Source organism: Pelodiscus sinensis, chromosome 32 (genome assembly GCF_049634645.1).
Source record: "Pelodiscus sinensis isolate JC-2024 chromosome 32, ASM4963464v1, whole genome shotgun sequence".
NCBI lineage: Eukaryota > Metazoa > Chordata > Testudines > Trionychidae > Pelodiscus > Pelodiscus sinensis.
In genome coordinates this window covers 1,191,983-1,213,044 of record NC_134742.1, presented here as the reverse complement: position 1 = coordinate 1,213,044, position 21,062 = coordinate 1,191,983, and the positions used below count along the sequence as shown (strand labels likewise).

General features: G+C 47.4%; 2 protein-coding genes across 2 annotated transcripts in view; one reads left to right on the top strand and one right to left on the bottom strand.

The window, feature by feature from the left end:
• LOC112544049 (butyrophilin subfamily 1 member A1-like) overlaps positions 1-21,062 on the bottom strand; it is a 165,328-nt gene that overhangs the window by 64,961 nt on the left and 79,305 nt on the right. The window lies entirely within an intron of this gene.
• Positions 103-16,700, top strand: LOC102443643 (butyrophilin subfamily 1 member A1-like). The gene is made up of 12 exons (XM_075913656.1): positions 103-1,504; positions 2,206-2,598; positions 2,680-2,916; positions 5,398-5,511; positions 6,324-6,671; positions 8,865-9,146; positions 10,192-10,311; positions 11,518-11,550; positions 13,306-13,338; positions 13,631-13,651; positions 14,030-14,056; positions 15,798-16,700. The coding sequence occupies exons 4-12, from the start codon at positions 5,406-5,408 to the stop codon at positions 16,337-16,339; spliced, it is 1,512 nt and encodes a 503-aa protein (XP_075769771.1). The 5' UTR covers positions 103-1,504; positions 2,206-2,598; positions 2,680-2,916; positions 5,398-5,405; the 3' UTR covers positions 16,340-16,700.

The window sequence follows — 21,062 nt, the reverse complement described above, 5'->3', positions numbered from 1 at the left end:
CCCGGAAGCGGAAGCAGCCGCGGCTGCTTCCGTACGGCAAGATGGCCGCCCCCGGGCGGGAGCAGGGCCCGCAAGATGGCGGCGTTCTAATGGGAGCGACGTCTGCCGCGGAGCCATGGGGGCGGCCATCTTGGTTCCTTTTCCGTACAGCCCTTTCCCACGTGGGGGTGGGGGAGCTGGGTCTTGTGGTCTGGTTACAAAGGCCACGTGAAATAGCAGGGGGCCAATTAACATTAATTAATGTTAATTAATTAATTTTAATCCACTGATTCATTCTAGTCAATTAATGATCACGATGAATATGCAAATTAATCATCAGGTGAATATGCAAATGTGAGAGCTAATTAGCATGCAAAATAGGCGAGCTAATTAGCATGCGGAATATGTAAAATAATTCAGCATCCACACTGCCCTCTGGCGCAAGAGCTCCTGTGGAAGAGGGCTTACCCCTGTTAGAAGAGCGTGTAGCTCTCACGCAAGAAGCCCTCTCTTCCCACGCCGTGCTGTAAATTCCCTTGCGTGAGAGCGGGCGGGCCGTGTGGACGCTTTGCGGATTCTTCCGCAAGAACAGCCGCACTTGCGCAGGAAGCCGCGAGTGTAGCTATAACCTAAGTGTTTTCATAATCCATCCTACTAATTGTCCTTTGACTCCAATAAACCGTTGGCTTCCCGTAATGGCTGCGACAGTTGCTTTCAGAAGTTTATCTGTGAACATGCATTTCCTTGTTCCTGTTTTTAAAGTGTCCGCCCTTTCATTTCATTAGTTGCTCTTTCTCCTTCTTTGATATGAGAGAGAGGAAATCATAGAATCCTAGGATACCAGGACTGGAAGGGATGTCAAGAGGTCATCGAGTCCAGCCCCCTGCCCTCACGGCAGGACCAAATACTGTCTAGACCATCCCTGATAGACATTTATCTAACCTGCTCTTCAATATCTCCAGAGATGGGGATTCCACAACCTCCCTGGGCAATTTATTCCAGTGTTTGACCATCCTGACAGGCAGGAACTTTTTCCTAATGTCCAACCTAAACCTCCCTTGCTGCAGTTTAAGCCCATTGCTTCTTGTTCTATCCTCAGAGGCCAAGATGAACAAGTTTTCTCCCTCCTCCTTGTGACACCCTTTTAGATACCTGAAAATGGCTCTCATGTCCCCCTTCAGTCTTCTCCTTTCCAAACTAAACAAACCCAATTCTTTCAGCCTTCCCTCCTAGCTCCTGTTCTCTCGACCTTTCATCATTCTTGTTGCTCTTCTCTTGACCCTCTCCAACTTCTCCACATCTTTCTTGAAATGTGGTGCCCAGAACTGGACACAATCCTCCAACTGAGGCCTAACCAGCGCAGAGGAACGGAGGAATAAAAGCACAGAACCCTAGACCCAGCAGGGAACTCGAGAGCCATCAAGTCCAGTCCCCTGCCCTCACGGCAGGACCCAGCACCGTCTAGACCAGCGTTTCTCAACCAGGGTATGAGTCCCCTCAGGGGTACCCGAGAGACATCTGGGGGGTAAGTTTGCACCACTGAAATGTGGAGAAAACTGAATTTTTGTTTTAAGTTTTACAGCGTTGTATCGTTCTGTACTTTTCACACCGAAACATTTTATCACCCCCTCTGTGACGCTGAAGTTGTTTAAACATGTTGCAATGGCAGAAAAAAAACCATTGCGTTTTGAAAAAACTGTAGGTACTGGGGGTACTTACAATTTTTTTTAAAAGGGGTCCTCCCCCCCCCCCCCCCCCCGCATCCCCCTCCTGTTCTGAAACGTGATTTGTCCTTTTCATATTTGTTCATTTTTTTAATTGTATCCTTTGGTATATATGGTTGTGACTATTTTCTTCCACTAGTTGATCTGAGGAAGTGGGTCTGGCCCATGAAAGCTCATCACCTAATAAACCATCTTGTTAGTCTTTAAAGTGCTACATAGTCCTGTATTTTGTTTCATACAAAAAGATTGAGAATCACTGGCATAGGACCAGAAAACTTCAGGACCAGACTTCAAAGAGAAACTGCTGAGCTACAGCACAATGTAGCACTTTAAAGACTAACAAGATGGTTTATTATAATTATTATTATTATTATTTCTATCACTATGCTGAGCTACAGTTCATCTTCAAGTTTGACACCATCAGCTCAGGATTAAACAAAGACTGTGAATGGCTCGCTAACTACAAAAGCAGCTTCTCCTCTCTTGCTATTCACACCTCCAGATCAGCTACTAGAAGTGGGCCTCATCCTCCCTGATTGGATCCACCTCGTCATCTCCAGCCTGATCCTGGCCTGCATATTTATACCTGCCTCTGGAAATTTCCACTACATGCATCTGACGAAGTGGGTCTTTGCCCACGAAAGCTTATGCTCCTACACTTCAGTTAGTCTATAAGGTGCCACAGGACTCCTCGCTGCACTGGCATAGACCAGTTTTAGCCTAGTAATACTGGGAGGCAAAGAAACTGAAACAGTTCCCTTGGAAAAACAGTTTCGTACCATGGTATTTCTTTCAGATAACTCTTTATCTCTCCAGTATTAACAGCATGCAATAAACTTATTTGCCTTGACGTGGATGTTATGTGGAGAGTCTCACGTTGTTCAGCAGTATTCAGGTAGGTGATCTTTGCTCCTCTACATACCGTTTGGTCTGGGTTTTTCTCCCCCGGACTCACTCTGCGGCCTTTATTCTTTAGCCGAACATTTCATGTGAAATGGATCCTGGTCCTCGGAGGGCCACCGCTAAACCACCGTCCGTTTCGTACTTTGCCTGCAAATGATGCTAGAGCTATTCGCTGAGACCGGAGGCGTGTGCTTTCTTTCGCTGGCCACTCGCGTGGGGTCCGGGAGCAGAACCCTCTACCGTCACTAGCCCAGCGGGCTGCAGGAAGACGGGGAGCCATAGGAAACGACGTTCTTCTGCTGCGCTCTTGGTACGTTACCGGGGGATGTTTTATGGGATTTCCGGGAAGCTACTTTCTCCTCGCGGTCTCAAAGAAGGGGCACAGAGGAGAGTTGCGCCCTGTGGCCGGGTGTTTTCTGCTCGGGCCCCTTAATTCAGCACATTGTTCTGTTTTGGAAATGAAAACGAAAAAGTCCAAAGTTTGTTACAGTCGTTGCTCTGGGGCTGGGGGTGGGAGTGAGGGGTTCCGGCTGCCCTCGGTCACCGCAGCAGCTTGTGGCCAGGGGAGAAGCCCCGCTCCATGGCCACTGCAGCTCCAGGGGGCACAGCCGAGGGGAGAGGTGCATGCTCCCCACCCGGGGCAGATCCAGGTTCATCTGCCCCCCTGCACCTCCCAGCCAGAGTGAGAAAAGCAGCAAAGTGCACACTTTCCCCTCACGCCCTGAGGAAGGGGAGCAGCCAGACTTGTTGACCTATGAATCGAGGGGGGATTGTTTCAGCCCCCCCCTTCCCCAAGTGCCTACAAGGGTGGGAGGTTCGGGGCTGGGGCAGTCCCTGTTGGGGGGAGGTGCACTTTAACCTGCCTAGTGATTCTGCCTCTTTTCTGCAGGGTTTTCTGAGAACAGACAGACAGACACATCGACTGTCCCAAACCTAGAGCAGATCTGGAAGTTTTTGCTTGTAGAACCACCTCCCCCACTACCAGAGGGACTAGGTCTCAGGGCAGCTGAGGCAAAGTTCTTCCAACTGTAGTGTGGAGTTTGGGGCTCCAGTGGGGAACCTGGCAGAAGAGGTGGGGGGGGGGGCTTTGGACACAACAGGTTGGGGCTGAGGACCTGTCCCTGTCAGCCGACGGTCAGGGCAGTGTGTGTGTGTGTGTTTCCGAGAAAAGGTTTAACGTCCGTGTCTTTACTGCTAGGACCGGGGTCCCGTCGCAGAGGGTGGCCAGCAGGCCAACAGACGCCCCGTTATATAGGAAGAGCTTATTACACCTTAGATTTTAGCTGCTAGAACACAAAGTTCCTTCGCAGAGGGCAGCCTAGGAAAGGCTGGAAAGGTGCCCCAACGGATCTTGTCACCTGGGAGTGACACAGATCCAAACGCCCAAGCTCTCCCTATGTCTGTCCCTTTATGACCGGCTGAAGTTCTTTTAAATTGTGCTTGGTTCTGTTACAGCAACTGAAGGAGTCAGGTTACAGCTTAAACAGTTACAGGTTTATTAAAGAAGCTTATAAATCATATGGTTACAATGGCTATTGCTCTATTTCTTAACTGCTAGCAAATATATATATATAGGTCTTAAAAATGATCACAGGAAAAAGGTAAAGATAGAAAATAGAAATAATGGTACCAAGTGACAGCTTAATCTTTAAAGAGCTCTAAGTCTATGTATATATATACTTAAACAAAGGACACATCCAGGTACAATTTTTACCCCTTTCTGTGCCTCTCGACTCCAGTGTGTCAGGCCAGGGCCGGTCTCTCAATTCCTAGGAAAGACGAATACGAGGTGGGCGTCCCCGTGGAACCTCGGGAGATCAAACACCTAACCCGACCAGCAGATAGATGGTAGATTGACACTCAGAGTGAGTGTGTTGCTGGACCCATCTTTATACCCCTGGGGGCCCGTATTCTCTTTCTTATCTTAAGATGCCAAATTGTACTGGTCCGTTTTGTGGCGCCAGTTCTTACAAGCAAGTTTCAAGTTAATTGACACTTGCAAGAGAGAGAACTAAACTGTGAGCACTAGACATTTTTTTACTGGGCGAGAGATTCCTCCCCCCGCGGACGGCTGTGTGTTCGTATCAATATGGGTTTCAGTCAAGCGCACTCCTTGGCAGCCTCTTGGTCAGCAATTGGCGTATCTCTGTTTATAGCCATTCACGGTCACACAGCCTGGGCCTTCTGCTCTGTGTGCCCTGTATGCTCCAGGCAAGCAAAAATGGATGTTACAAGGGGGGGTTCCTGTCTGGCTACAGTCCCCCCCAATAGAAGGTCACTCACTGCCCATGGGGCCCCGTCATAGACTCGTTGTGCCAGGGGCTGGAACATAAAGTTGGCTCCGACTCCCAAAAGTTTACAATCCAAGTAATCCCAGGCGTATAAAGACACACAATCTCATAATATCCAATTTGACATCCAGTCTGGATACAGGCAGCGTCCCCTCTAATCTTTTCCATCCCTGGCTGGCTGTTTTCCCCCATATATGCACAGAATAAATTTTGTTCCATGCACTGAGACAGGCGTGAATGTGCACCACAAACAGAAACAGAAACCTAACTGCGGGCACTCTGCTAATCCGCTGAATGGCTCTGGAATTTCTCCCGAGCATCCGCACACAGCCAGCTTGCAGGGTACACTGCATACAGGTGGTAAGAGAAATATTCAGAAGCTACTCTGGGGATCTTATTTTCAAGCCTCAAAGCATATCAAACAGGCAGAGTGTTTAGTGTTGAATTCATACTTGCATCAAAAATCACCGGCTCACACTCCCTTTTTCTTTTTTGTCCAGCACCAAAAATGAAGAGGAGACGTTTTTCTGGCTCCAACAGCAGCACAGGGAATATCTCCCTTCTTGGTTACACCCTAGTCTTCATGTCTCTGCTTGTTCACAAGTTGGACTCAGGTAGGAATGCCTCCTTTTCCACGGGTTTTTTGGCACCCCGTGTAAAGGAAATATTAATTCCGTGAACAAAAGAAATCACAGGCCGCGGAATTTGAACGCTATACTCCTGGGCTGTGTCTAGACTGGCAAGTTTTTCCACCAAAGCTGCTGCTTTTGCGGAAAAACTTGTCAGCTGTCTCCACTGGCCGCTTGAATTTCCTCAAGAACACTGACGATCTCATGTAAGAAATCAGTGCTTCACCAAATGAAATTAATGGGTAGCAGGTTTAAAACTAATAAAAGAAAGTTCTTCTTCACACAGTGTGTAGTCAACCTGTGGAACTCCTTGCCAGAGGAGGCTGTGAAGGCTAGGACTATAATAGAGTTTAAAGAGAAGCTGGATAAATTCATGGAGGTTAGGTCCATAAAAGGCTATTAGCCAGGGGATAAAATGGTGTCCTTGGCCTCTGTCAGAGGCTGGAGAGGGATGGCAGGAGACAAATCGCTTGATCATTGTCTTCGCTCCACCCTCTCTGGGGCACCTGGTGCTGGCCACTGTCGGCAGACAGGATACTGGGCTAGAGGGACCTTTGGTCTGACCCAGTACGGCCGTTCTTATGTTCTTATGTTCTTGCGGAAATACTATGCTGCTCCCGTTTGGGCAAAAGTCCCTTTTGCGCAAAAGGGCCAGTGTAGACAGCTCAGATTTGTTTTGTGCAAAAAAGCCCTGATGGTGAAAATGGCGATCGGGGCTTTTTTGCGCAAAAGTGCGTCTAGATTGGCACGGACGCTTTTCTGCAAAAAGAGCTTTAGCCGGCTGTTCCGTTTCACAGCACACTTTTCGGTGATTGGCCCGGACCAGCCTCTCGTTGCTACTGTAGGGGACGAAGTCGTCCTCGCCTGTCGCCTGTCCCCCAGGATGAGTGCCCAGAACATGGAGGTGCGGTGGTACCGGGGGCAGTTCTCTTCGGTTGTGCACCTGTACCGGGAAGGGAAGGATCAGTATGTGGAGCAGATGTCGGAATATCGCCAAAGGACAGAGTTTCAGGCTGGGGACATTGCTGACGGAAGCGTCGCCCTGAGGATACGCGATATCCGCCTCTCTGATGCGGGGCTGTACATGTGTTTCTTTCGATCGGAGGTCTCCTATCAAGAAGCGGCGATGGAACTACGGGTAGCAGGCTAGTGTGCTGGCTTTTCTACGGTCCTTCCCTAGGTTGGGAGGGCGTGTTTTGTCTCCTTTCACAGGCGCTGACTTTGGGGTCTGCCAGCGGGTGTCACACACTGGCTCCGCCTCCTCCCCTGAAGCTCCACCCCTCCCCTCAATTATTCCCCTTTATCCAGCTCCGGTGAGGCCACCTCTGGAGTGTTGTGTCCAGTTCTGGGCCCCTCCCCCCCCTAGGAATCATGTGGACATGTCCAATTTCAGCTCATTTTTTATGGACTATCTGTAAATGTACTGATGGTTGCAACGCTGATTGGAGAGGGTCCAGCAGAGGGCGACCAAAATGATTAGGGGGCTGGAGCACATGACCTAGGAGGAGAGGCCGAGGGATTTGGGTCTGTTTAGTCTGCAGAAGAGAAGAGCGAGGGGGGATTTGAGAGCAGCCTTCAACTTCCTGAAGGGAGGTTCCAAAGAGGCTGGAGAGAGGCTGTTCTCAGTGGTGGCAGGTGGCAGAACAAGGAGCAATGGGCTCAAGTTGTGGTGGGAGAGGCCCAGGTTGGATATTAGGAAAAACTATTTCCCGAGGCGGGTGGGGAAGCGCTGGGAGGGTTCCCTAGGGAGGGGGTGGAGTCTCCATCCCTAGTGGTGTTCAAGTCCCAGATGAACCAAGCCTTGGCTGGGTTGATGGAGTTGGGTTGGTCCTGCCGTGGGCAGGGGGCTGGACTTGATGGCTCCTGAGGTCTCCGCCTGCCCTGGGATTTTATGATTCCCTGAATGCCTCCTGCCTGCTGCCTATGCCTTTCTGTATCTTTTGCTTGGTGTTCTTCAAAGTCTTTTTTTTTTTTTTGGCCTGCCTAATTATCTTTTACACTTGACTTGCACATTCCTTTTTAATTTCCTCTGTAGGATTAAACTTCCCATTTTTGTCTCTAACTGTCTCCTTTACTCACTAGTTTAGCCATGGGAATAATTTTTTTTTTTGGTCCTCTTACTATTTTTTTTTTTAAATTTGGGGTGTACATATCGTTTGAGCCTCTGTGGTGGTATTTTAGAGCGTTGCCATGCAATTTGCAGGCGTTTCACTTTGGTGCGTGTTCCTTATCATTTTTGTTTAACTGGGGCCTCCTCGTTTTTGTGTCGTTCCTCCCTTTGGAAGTGAAATGATACTGTGGGGAAGGCTTCTTGAGTGTTTTCTCCCCTATGAGGATGTTAAATTGAATTACATTATGGTTGCTGAGGTTCACAGAATCCTAGAATACTAGGACTGGCAGGGACCTCGAGAGGTCATCGAGTCCAATCCCCTGCCCTCATAGCAGGACCAAATACTGTCTAGACCATCCCTGATAGACATTTATCTAACCTACTCTTCAATATCTCTAGAGATGGGGATCCCACAACCCCCCTGGTCAATTTATTCCAGTGTCTGACCACCCTGACAGTTAGGAACTTTTTCCTAATGTCCAACCTAAACCTCCCTTGCTGCAGTTTAAGCCCATTGCTTCTTGTTCTATCCCCAGAGGCCAAGATGAACAAGTTTTCTCCCTCCTCCTTATGACACCCTTTTAGATACCTGAAAACGGCTCTCATGTCCCCCCTCGGTCTTCTCTTTTCTAAACTAAACAAACCCAATTCTTTCAGCTTTCCCTCCTAGCTCCTGTTCTCTAGACCTTTAATCATTCTCGTTGCTCTTCTCTGGACCCTCTCCAATTTCTCCACCTCTTTCTTGAAATGCGGAGCCCAGAACTGGACACAAGACTCCAACTGAGGCCTAACCAGCACAGAGCAGAGCGGAAGAATGACTCCTCGTGTCTTGCTCACAACACACCTCTTCATGCAGCCCAGAATCACGTTTGTTTTCTTTGCAACAGCATCACACTGGGGACTCATATTCAGCTTGTGGTCCGCTCTGACCCCTAGATCGTAACACACCTGTTCATGCAATGTAGTTAAGTTCAACTACAGTCAACTTTTACACCAGGTCCTGCGCTCCACTTGGGTCTGAAACAAGAATTGCCTCTCCCCTTGTGCATTTCGGGGCTAGATGCTCCAAGACGCAGTCACACCCCTCTCCAAAGCCCTTCCCCCGTTCACTCCATCCTTCCTCCTTCCCGCATCCTCACGTACTTTCATCAGGCTGGGGCAGAAGGATGCAGGCTCTGGTTTTGGGTCAAGGGATATACCATTCATCCAGATTCTCTCCTTTCTCCAGTTTCAGGTACTAGTCCCCTGATCTCGATTGAGGCTTACCAGGACGGAGGCGTCCGACTGGTGTGCCGATCGGGAGGGTGGTACCCGGAGCCTCAGTCGCTGTGGAAAGGTCTCCAGGGCCAACCTCTTCCGTCCCTGCCTGCAAAATGCATCCAGGATGAAAACAGCCTGTTTCAGACGGAGTCTGTTCTGATCGTCACCGAAAAGTCCAACCAGAATCTGACCTGCGCCGTCAGAAACAGCGTCCTGAACCAAGAAGGAGTCTCGCGTGTTTATCTCGCAGGTCAGCTCATGCGGCTGCTGATTTCGCGGGCGGTTCAAGAAGCTATTTGTGCTATCTGAGTGGTTTCCCACTTGCCGTCCGCAGGCCCCCTGGTTTGGCAGATTACGTGTAAGATGACACTTAGGCTATGTCTATGCTGCGCCCGTTTGGCTCGAGAAATATGCAAATGAGGCGAAGCGTGGACTATCGCCGCACCTCATTTGCATATTAACGAGACTCCATTTTTGTGCCAAAACCCCCTCTTGCGCAAGAGCCGTTCTTCCTAAAAAAATGCAGAAAAACGGCTCTTGTGCATGAGGGGAGTTTTGCGCAAAAAGGAGCCTCTTGAGCAACACCGGAGCCTCATTAATTATGCAAATGAGGCACGGTGATAGTCCACGCTTCGCCTCATTTGCATATTTCTTCCGCCAAACAGTAGCAGTGTAGAGATAGCCTTAGGGTACGTCTCGACTACATTCTATTTTTGAAAGAGGAGAGGCAAATTCCGTGGGAATTGGCGTATCTTCTTCTGATCTCACTTTCGAAAGCGGATCTGGACGTGGGTTTTTTGGGAAAAAAAACCCTTTTTCAAAACAAAACCACCCACTCTTCCTTAAAAAATGAGGTTTACGCGGGGGGAGGGGGGTTCAAAAAAGGGTTTTTTCCCCCAAAAAAACGCACCCAGACTACTTTCACTTTCGAAAGCGCTGCTTTCGAAAGTGAGATCGGAAGAAGATACGCAAATGCCTGCAGAATTTGCTTAACCTCTTTCAAAAATAGAACGTAGTTGAGACGTATCCTTAGAATAGACCCGGACTTCATGTCACCGGGTTTTCCCTTTGCTGGAAACTGATGTGCAAGGCTCCGAGTAATTGCTACTACTTGACAGAGGGTTGACATGGGGGTTTGCAATGGGATGCTGCTATTGGAAAAAGGGGAGGGGGATAGGGTATGCATACCCCACACTAAGCCAAAATGCGGAAGTCCTAGACCCGCTGACCTGCAACCTAGGGCTCTCTTATAGACTCTGGCCACTTAGCATAAACAATGTGCATTTCTTTTTCAGATGCTTTTTTCCCAAAGATCTCCTACGTGACTGTGATTCGCCTGACACTAAACCTGTTGGTTCTTGCTTTTTTCATTCCTTGTGCTATTTATTATTTGTGGAAGCAAAGCAAAGACACAGGTAACGGGGACCATACGGATGTCGTCAGACGACTCTCTTGGAAAACGAGAGAGGGTGGGGGTGTAGCGGGATTAACAGAGGATTTCAGGACGATAGTCGACTTTGTGCTTTCTGTTCACTGGGGATAATTCATTAACTGTGGGAGGGTTATTTGGAAGCTCTGTGTCTTTGTCAGAGAGACAAGAGCCTTCTGATGGTGAAACTCTTCCCTCTGGAAGAGCAATCTTGACACAATGTCAGAGGTGGACAAACGTACCGGCCCTCTAAGGCACGTATAGTAATTTTCCGAAGTTCGGGGCTTGGGGCTTCTGCATGGTGGGGCACACCTGCCAGGGCTCCTACCCTGTGGGGGGCAGTGGGGCTAGGGGATTCTGCACCACAGGAGGTGCCTGCCGGGCTGCGGAGTGGACCGCCTCGCTTCACCTCTGGGCAAGATGCAGAGGGCAGGCTCCATGCTCCTAGAACAGTGTTTCTTCAACTTTTTAAGACCAAGGAACACCAAGGATTTTTGGTTGAGAAAAAAAAAAGGTCGGGGGGAAAGGGGTCGGGGGAAGTTATTGAGTCAAAAAAAAAAAAAGGTTGCCTGCCCCTTTAAGGGTGGCCATTTTGAATTCTGTTGCTCTTTGCGGCACACCTCCAACTGCCTCGGTGCTACACAACACAGTTTAAGAAACACTGTCCTAGAAGATCCCCCTCCATGTTGGACAGAAATCTCTAGGTCCATCACCCCACTGCAGGGCAAAAGCCCCACTGCCCCTCTTATTCTGGAAGATGGAGAAGGGTTAGTGTGGGAAGGTCTGCAGAAGGTGTTGGGAAAAAAATCATTTCAGCTTCCAAGTTTTATTATGAAATGGAAATAGTAAAAAATCATGTTTATACTATTTGAATTTCTCCCCTTCCTATCCCTTTGGCGTATGAATGAAAACCGGAAGATATAGGCACTGCCTGGAGTGACATACACATAATGAAACCAAACTGAATACCGATTTTTGGTATGGAAAGTGATCCAAGCATACATCCACTTACCACGAGATTTAAAAAACAACAAGTCTTTTAACCTTTTTTTTTTGGTCTCTGGTTAATTCTAAATTACCTTCCCCCTAAAGTATGTCTGTTTCTATCACAAACATAGCAAAAATCAGTCAAAATGTCCCCATAAATATGAAAGGCTGACATCTAACATGTCTGATCTTATCCTTCCAATAGATAAACTGCGCTCACAGTTGAAAAGCTTTGAAGGTAAGTCTCTGGGTTGTATGGCACAAGGGAACTGTCTGATATTGTCCATGAAATAAAGTAAATGAAAACCACAACACTTATATCATGTAATCTCTAGCAGGAACATGGTTTAAGCCTGTTCCCTTTTCTCTCTCCGGTGCTTGTGGAACTGACACGCCTAAGTTTGCAGCTGATCCCAAGCTGGGAGGGGTTGCGAGTGCTTTGGAGTCGGGGTCAGAATTCAAACTGATCTGGACACACTGGAGAAATGGTCTGAGGTCAATAAGATGAAGCTGAATAAGGACAAATGCAAAGTGCCCACTTAGGAAGGAACAATCCGTGTCACACACACAGAACGGACAGTGACTGACTTTCTAGGAAGGAGTCCTGAAGAAAGGGATCTAGGGGTCAGAGAGGACCACAAGCTAAATAGGTGGCAATGGCGTGACACCATTCCAAAAAAAACAAACCTGATTTTGGGCGGCATTAGCAAGAGTGTTGTGAGCAAGACACGAGAAGTCATTCTTCCGCTCTACTCTGTGCTGATCAGGCCTCAGCTGGAGTCTTGTGTCCAGTTCTGGGCACCGCATTTCAGGAAAGACGTGGAGAAATTGGAGAGGGTCCAGAGAAGAGCAACAAGAACGATGCAAGGTCTAGAGAACAGGAGCTAGGAGGGAAGACTGAAAGAATTGGGCTTGTTTAGTTTGGGAAAGAGAAGACTGAGAAGGGACATGAGAGCCGTTTTCAGGTATCTAAAAGGGAGTCACAAGGAGGGGGGAGAAAAATTGTTCCCCTTGGCCTCTGAGGACAGTACGAGAAGCAAGGGCACATCAGGCACATCAAACTGGAGTTTGGAGGGGAGGGGGGGAGATGCAGCCTGATAGAAATTTTTTGTGGCCCCGAGAACATTTTTATAAAAGAATGAAGTACAACCCGCTGGCCGCTCAGAGCACGTGGCCGAGTACTTGGCTCTCCACCACGTGCTCACAGCCAGGAGCGGCCCTAGATGAGCTGCCGGCAACTATTTTGTTTTTTATTTATTTATTCCCAAATAAAATCACAAAATGTATATTCATTTTATATCAATAAATGTCAATTTTTTGCAATTGAATGAATAATTATAGCTTTATGCAAAATCTCAAACTTACAAAGTATCTGAAATTTTCACAGAAGCCTGTTCTATTCCATTGACCATGGTCTATACTTTTTATTTCAACAAAACAAGTTATGTATCATATACAGATTTTGAAAGTACCTTACATTTATATTTAAATTGAAAGTTATGTAAGATTAATTTTAAAATTATTTAAGATGAGCAAATAACAATTTTACACCTCAAATTAATGTAATATTCTAAAATATACCTAAAACGTAATCTATAATAATATATAACTACAACTTTCTGACAAAGTACATTTTCTTTGGTGGCCCTAGCGTTGTCTTGTGACCTGTATTCTGCCTTTTTTTTTTTTTCCTCTTGACAAACCATCTGGGAACCGTAGGTGGCCCTGAAAGCTTTCAGTTTTCATTTGTGCAGCCTTCAGTCGGCTTCGAGTTTGACCTTGAGGTCCCTTTCGGGTTAGTGTTCGGGGATTGTGGGATTCTAGGTGGGACAGAACCCCACACCCAGAAGCTGTGTGGGTTCCAAAAGCTTTTCCAATTTTCTATCTCATATTGTCCTGAATCATTTTGGCATCATTATATGAGATAACGGCAGGACTATCACCAAAACTAGGACAAGCTGGAGTCTCATGTTTCATTCTCCTCTTCCTCTAGAGAACCAACGATTTCAAGTGGAGAAAGAGAAAGGTAAAGAGGTGGGGCAGGAGTGGGGGTCTGTGGGAAGGGGTGGAGTGGCGGGGTAGAGTGGGTGTCACCACCCACAAGGGAATTAGGATCAACACATTGTTTCTAGCCCGCTTAAACCTTATTTTGTTTTAAGTGGTAAAAGGGTGAATGCATCTTTTAACCACTCATCAACTAAATTAGATGTTATGTAATTAAACTAATTAAAATGGAAGTAAACACAGAGCTACAGGGGTTTTTTTCCACTTTCTTTCCAGTATTACTCATTTCTGGTCTTGTTTTTCGTTTGTTTCAGAACACTATCTTGCGTCATTCCGTAAGTTCCATTTTCTTCTCTTACTATGAGTGAAGACAGAATATTCCTGCCATTATAAGCATGGGTCTCTCCCCTTTTTTAATACACTGTACCAAGTGAAAGGTATTTTAGCTTTATACATAGTATGCATCGTTTTTGGTCAGAGGAAATATGAGTGAATTTGAGATTATTTGAGAGAAGGAACTTTTCAGCTCCACAACACAGAAAAACGGGTAGCGACCATAGTTTGAAGTCACAACATTCTCGTAAGGATTCTGATTTCTGATTTGGGTTTAACAAAAATTTTTCCCCTCCCCATAACATCAGTTCCAAGTTGTATTATGTGAGGACTGCATGTATTTGGACAAGTTTTCAGCTATTTTTGTATCTCTGTTTCAGTGCTCAGAAAAGCCCGAAGATTTTCAGGTAATTAAAATCGCCGTGCTACTAAAGACTTCTCTTTCAAAGAGGACTGCGACCTTCTCTTCTCAAAATTATCTGAGTAAAATAGTATTGGTCATTATACCCTCCTCTTCCCTTATTCCCAGGGATATTGCATTCCTGCCTTTCCTGTTATCCTCAACTCTTCTTTACAGGCTTTTACCGCCTATGCCCTCCACCCAGCCTGTGGACACAGATGACATAATGATGTCATCCCGCAGGAAAAAAAATGTTATATATAGAGAGAGATAATATTCCCATTCCTGAGGTTTTCACTCGCTGTCCTTCGTGGGTAGCTGGAAGAGACGGGAAAGGAGGTAGTTCTTTCTGCAGGGGCGGATGGATTGTAAACCTCTTTCTCTAAATCCCTAGAGGGGATGAAACACTACTCATGAACTTCACACAGACCCCGACTTTCAGCTTTTCCCACGGGTGCCCCCGCCCCGGCGCACCCATGGGCCAGTGTAAGGAATGATGAGGCTATTCAAATCAATAACAACACGCTTCCAAACCTGCTCATTTCCTACACAAAGACAATAAAACTCAGCTACTTCTTATGATACAATTGCCAGGGGCTGGGTGGAATATAGACTCCCAGAATCCCAGGGCAGGCGGAGACCTCAGGAGTCATCAAGTCCAGCCCCCTGCCCAAGGCAGGACCAACCCAACTCAATCATCCCAGCCAGGGCTTGGTCCATCTGGGACTTGAACACCACTAGGGATGGAGATTCCACCCCCTCCCTAGGGAACCCAGCCCAGTGCTTCCCACCCACCTAGGGAAATAGTTTTTCCTAATCTCCAAACTAGACCTCCCGCACCACAACTTGAGCCCATTGCTCCTCGTTCTGCCCCCTGTCACCACTGAGAACAGCCTCTCTCCATCCTCTTTGGAACCCCCCTTCAGGAAGGTGCAGGCTGCTCTCAAATCCCCCCTCACTCTTCGCTTCTGCAGACTCAACAAACCCAAATCCCTCAGCCTCTCCTCATAGGTCATGTGCTCCAGCCCCCGAATTATTTTTGTTGCCCTTGCTAGGCCCTCTCCAATGTGTCCGCATCCTTTCTATAGTGGGGGACACAACACTCCAGATGCGGCCTCACCAGAGCCGAATAAAGGGGAATGATGACATCTCTGGATCTGCTGGCAATGCTCCTCCTAATGCACCTTAATATGCCATTAGCCTTCTTGGCTACAAGGGCACACTGTTGACTCATATCCAGCTTCTCATCCACTGTAACCCCCAGGTCCTTTTCTGCAGAACGGCTGCTTAGCCAGTCAGTCCCCAGCCTGTACCAATACTTGGGATTCTTCTGTCCCCAGGGCAGGACTCTGCACTTGTCCTTGTTGAACCTCATCAGATTTCTTGTGGCCCAATCCTCCAATTTGTCTAAGTCACTCTGGACCCTCTCCCTGCCCTCCAGCGTATCTACCTCTCCCCCTAGCTTAGTGTCATCCGCAAACTTGCTGAGGATGCAATCCATCCTCTCGGCCAGGTCGTTCATAAAGATGTTGAACAAAACCGGTCCCAGAACTGATCCTTGGGGTGCTCTGCTAGAAACCAACCGCCATCCTGACAGCGAGCCATTGATCACTATCCAAATACGATGGCTTCCCTGACGGTATTAACATCCCAGAATACCACATTTCAAAATGCCGCGTTGTGGCTATATGAGGGTTAGTTTTGGATTCTTCACGCTAAAAGGGAAACTCTCACTTTCTTCCTTCCAGTGAACGTGACTCTGGATCCCACAACAGCACACCCTGAACTCTGGGTGTCACCGGACCAAAAAAGCGTGAGATATGCAGGCGCAGCAAAGGAGCAACCTATCGATCCGGATCTCGTTGATTCTTATCGCTGTGTCCTCGGCGCTCAGAAATTTGCCTCTGGGAGACATTACTGGGAAGTGAAGCTTAAGAAGAAAACCGTGTGGCACCTGGGGGTTTGTGCTGACACAGACGACAGGGAGCAGTACAAAAGCATCGAGCCTGAAAACGGGTACTGGGCCATAAGGTTGTGGAACAGAGAGTACAAAGCCCTCTCCACGCCTCGGACAACAATCACCTTGGAAATTAAACCGGAGAGGGTTGGGGTTTTTCTGGACTACGAGGGAGAAGAAGTCTCCTTTTTCAGTTTGCCTAATGGATCCCATATCTACACTTTCAACAGATGCGTCTTCGGTAGGAGGTCACTCCGGCCTTTTTTCAGCCCAGGTATACATGGATCTAAAGAAGATGTTCCCCTGATCATCTTCACAATCAGAGACTGGTAATGAAGGGCACATTGTCCGTCACAATTACCATTGCGATTTGGTAGCTACCGCGGACCCTTGAGGTTACGAACTCACAAGGCACTCACGCGCTTCTTTTGGAAGCGGGCAAACAGGCAGCAGCAGCACTCAAAAAAAAAGGACAGTTCTGTGTAAAACGTAAATTCCTAAAAAAAAAGGGGGGGGAAGAGGAGGATTCAAAAGGATATGGGAACATAAGCCAACTGCGCTTGTTTCATTTCCATTACGATGATTAAAACTGCACTTTTCTTCTCCACAGTTGTTGTACTTAAAAGAAGTACTTGGGATCTTTTGCAGAGGGATAAGGCAACACGCCACATTTATTGAACACATACTACGTCTACACTGGCAGGATTTTCTGCAAATGCTTTTAACAGAAAAGTTTTTCCATTAAAAGCATTTGCGGAAAAGAGTGTCGAGATTGGCACGGATGCTTTTCCACAAAAGTATTTTTACGGAAAAGCATCCGTGCCAATCTAGACGCGGTTTTGCGCAAGAAAGCCCCGATCGCCATTTTCGCCATGGGGGCTTTTTTGCACAAAACAATACTGCGTTGTCTACACTGGCTTTCTTGCGCAAAAGCATTTGGGCAAGAGGACTTTTGTCCAAACAGGAGCAGCATAGTATTTCCGCAAGAAGCACTGATTTCTTACATGAGATCGTCAATGTTCTTGCGGAAATTCAAGCGGCCAGTGTAGACAGCTGGCAAGTCTTTCCTCAAAAACAGCTGCTTTTGTGGAAAAACTTGCCAGTCTAGACACGCAGGAGAAACTCAACCTGATCTGGAAAGAGGATGGGGGCGTCATTTGAGCTCCAGGCCTCAGGTGCTAAAATGTTGTCGACAGGCCCTGGTCTTTGGAGAATTGTTATTGTAACTTTTTTTTGAAACTTTTTTATATATTGCAACTGAAACCCCCATTTTAATCATATTCTAACAAACTCCATTTTCAACGTTGTACTGCCTTAGCTCTGTTAAAAGTGAGGTGTGTGTCGGTGTCAGCCTGCTGAGATGAAGGCAGCCCTCTCACTAGCCACGTTGATCTTGTGCAGTGATAGGCAACCTAGGCTAGCGAGTGGGGCACATTATAGGCTAGTGTTGCTCACTGTGCCGTGCGGACAGAGCTGTAGCAGTGCTGGGATTGGACGAACGGCTCAGACAGTCAGTGTTGTGAACAATCAGCACACTAGGTGTCTACATTGGTGCGATCTTGCGCCAAAACTTGCTGCCTGTCTACCCTAGCCGCGAGTTCTTGCGCACGTAAACTGACGTTCTAATGTATGAAATCAGGGCTTCTTGCACCAGAACTCTGACGCTCCCGCTCAGGAATAAGCCCTTTTGAGCAACTGTTCTTGCGCAAGAGGCCAGTGTAGACAGGCAACATGAATTTCTTGCGCAAGAAAGCCCTATGGTTAAAATGGCCATCGGAGCTTTCTTGGGCAAGAGAGCGTCTACACTGGCACGGATGCTCTTGCGCAAAAGCACACGCCAGTGTAGGCGCTCTCTTCTGGAAGAGTTTTTGCGCAAGATCATGCCAGTGTAGACGTAGCCTAGGGATGTAAGCAAGTTGTTGCTTAAAGAAGGAAGTTCTGGACAGATGTCCAGAAGCATTTAAGCTCCCCAAAGACAGGGGTGGGGTGCAAACTAGGAACATGGCACACACGCCCTACAGACCAGGGGCTAATCCCTGGGGCTAAAATCCTGCCTATTCGTTATGACCAGGGCTCACCAAGTAGCGGTGAGCCTTGCTTGCCAGCCGCGCGGTTCTGCTCATGCGCAGATCGCTCTGCGCCGGCTCTTCCGGGGTGTAATCTACTCCAGGCGAGTAGATTACATTATTTGTCAAGCTCTGATTATGACAGTGGGCCTTATTTGCATATTCATGGTGATGATCAGTAGATTTGCACGAGTGCATATTCATTTTGCTGCAGTATTTGCATAGTCGTTATGGCGATTAACTTGAAGCAGCCGTGTTCAAACTGAACGGCTGGGCTGCGTCTAGACTGGCAGGATTTTCCGCAAATGCTTTTAACGGAAAAGTTTTCCGTTAAAAGCATTTGCGGAAAAGAGCGTCTAGATTGGCACGGACGCTTTTCCGCAAAAGCACTTTTTGTGGAAAAGCATCCGTGCCCATCTAGACACACTTTTGTGCAAGAAACCCGCTATCGCCATTTTTGTGATCGGGGCTTTTTTGCGCAAAATAATACCGGGTTGTCTACACTGGCCCTTTTGCACAAAAGCATTTGCACAAGAGGGCTTTTGCCCCAACGGGAGCTGCATAGCATTTCCGCAAAAAGCGCTGATTTCAGACAGTAGGAAGTCAGTGTTCTTGTGGAAATTCAAGCGGCCAGTGTAGACAGCCGGCAAGTTTTTCCGGAAAAGCAAATGCTTTTGCGGAAAAACTTGCCAGTCTAGACACAGCCCATATGTTAGAAAACCAGCCGATCATTTCTTCCCCCTCCTTTTAAGAGCGGGCCTGTCCATCAAACAACGAGTTAAGGACCATGAATGTTTTTCAGACGCAACCCATGATCTGGTACTAAAATTAGGACAGGAACTTGCAGAAGTTAAAACCAATTTTTTTTCCCCATCCTGCTTCCCCTTCCTAGAAACTTAGTAGATTCCTTACAATTAATGGGATTGCAACAATGACTGGGCAAATAACTGAGTTTTTCAGTTCGCTGGGCTATAGGGCGGTTCTTTCTCTGTCTCTCCGTTTGGGACTTGCTGGTCTGGCAACGTATCTTGGTCCCTGCTAGGAAACCCCAGCATCAGTGGGGCCAGACGTGGAATGGGAATCCCAAGCCCGGACAGGGAACTCCAGGGAATTCCCCAGTGGAAGCAGGACTGGCCCCGGAAGTTGGGTTGTTGGTGGCCAGGCAGATCAGCCAGGGAACCCCAGGAAACACTGAACAGCAACAGGATGGGGTAGCCGGGCGCTAGGGTTGCCAGGTGGCTGGTTTTCGCCCAGACAGTGTGGGAATTGGGTCCCCATCTGGTAAATAAACCCAAAAATACCAGACATGTGAAATGTCCGGTATTTCCTGTTTCCCTTGGACAGAAGCCTGGTAGAGACAGTTTTCCCCTGCCGCGTATGCTGGGGGTGGGGAAATGAGGAGCATGGGGCTATTTAAAGGCACAGCAACCTGGTTTCCCTTTTTTTTTGTTCAACAACTTTGGTCTTCCATTTTGGGGTTTTTTTTTTTTGCTCACCCAAGTTTGCCATGTTTGGGATTTCTGTTGAAAGCATCTGGCAAACCTACCGTGCACCCTGGCTAGGGAACCCCCCATCATATGTCCCGTTAGGTCAGGGGTGATGGCCTGGTGTGGAGCCCAGCTTGCCTGGGTTGGGTCCCTGAGACTCAGGGCTTCTGCCCCCCAGCAATGGGAAGTCCTCTGATGGGGATGGAGCACACACAATCTACTTGCCTCCGCCTCCCCTAGATTCTGGTGTGCCAGGGAAATGCGGGAAGTGTCTTTCTGCTTCCCGGTCGGAGGCCATGTCAGTGGGCGGGGGGTGTTGCTTTGGGGGGGGGGGTTGATTTTTTGCTGCTCACTTGTGTGTGGACCCTGAATGATTTTTCTGTGGATCGGTGACCCCCCGAACCACAAAAGGTTCCTGACCCCTGACTTAGTAATAGAGATACAGCCGTGTTAGTCTGGTGTAGCTGAAACAAACGACAGGACTATGGAGCACTTTAAAGACTAACAAGCTGGTTTATTAGATGATGAGCTTTCGTGGGCCAGACCCACTTCCTCAGATCAAATAGTGGAAGAAAATAGTCACAACCATATATATCAAAGGATACAATTAAAAAAAATGAACAGATATGAAAAGGACAAATCACATTTCAGAACAGAGGGGGGATGGGGGGGAGGTAAATATCTGTGAGCTAATGATATTAGAGGTGATAATTGGGGAAGCTAGCTTTGTAATGGGTAAGATTATCACCTCTAATATCATTAGCTCACAGACATTTACCTCCCCCTCCCATCTCCGCTCTGTTCTGAAATGTGATTCGCGTGTGATTTGTGTAGCCTATTCCGCAAAAAAAGGCAGTGTAGCCGTAGCAGGAAAAGACGTCATTATCTATTGTTCTATATTGTGAGGTAGGTTTCCCCCTTTCTCGCCACACACCTGAGGAAGCGGGTTTTGCCCAGGATACGTTATATATTTGTGCTAGAAATGTAGCCGTGTTAGTCTGGTGCAGCTAAAACAAAAGACAGGACTATGTTGCACTTTAAAGACTAACAAGATGGTTTATTAGGTGATGAGCTTTCGTGGGCCAGACCCACTTCCTCAGATCAAATAGTGGAAGAAAATTGTCACAACCATATATACCAAAGGATCCAATTAAAAAAAAATTAAATTCGACCCTTTACACCTAAGCTTAAACAAAGACATTAATTATCTTACCCATTACAAAGATAGTAATGCATCTGACGAAGTGGGTCTTTGCCCAGGAAAGCTTATGCTCTAACACTTCAGTTAGTCTATAAGGTGCCACAGGACTCCTCACTGCTATTACAAAGCTAGCTTCCCCAATTATCACCTCTAATATCATTAGCTCACAGACATTTACCTCCCCCCTCCCCCATCTGTTCTGAAATGTGATTTGTCCTTTTCATATCTGTTCATTTTTTTTAATCGTATCCTTTGGTATATATGGTTGTGACTATTTTCTTCCACTATTTGATCTGAGGAAG

What these genes read in the sequence shown, in the direction of transcription:
- LOC102443643 (XM_075913656.1), top strand. Translation starts at nt 5,406, where the DNA reads ATGAAGAGGAGACGTTTTTCTGGCTCCAACAGCAGCACAGGGAATATC. An exon ending in CTCGCGTGTTTATCTCGCAG is followed by an intron (nt 9,147 to 10,191) that starts GTCAGCTCATGC and finishes TTTCTTTTTCAG; the next exon opens with ATGCTTTTTTCCCAAAGATC. An exon ending in ACACTATCTTGCGTCATTCC is followed by an intron (nt 13,652 to 14,029) that starts GTAAGTTCCATT and finishes TCTCTGTTTCAG; the next exon opens with TGCTCAGAAAAGCCCGAAGA.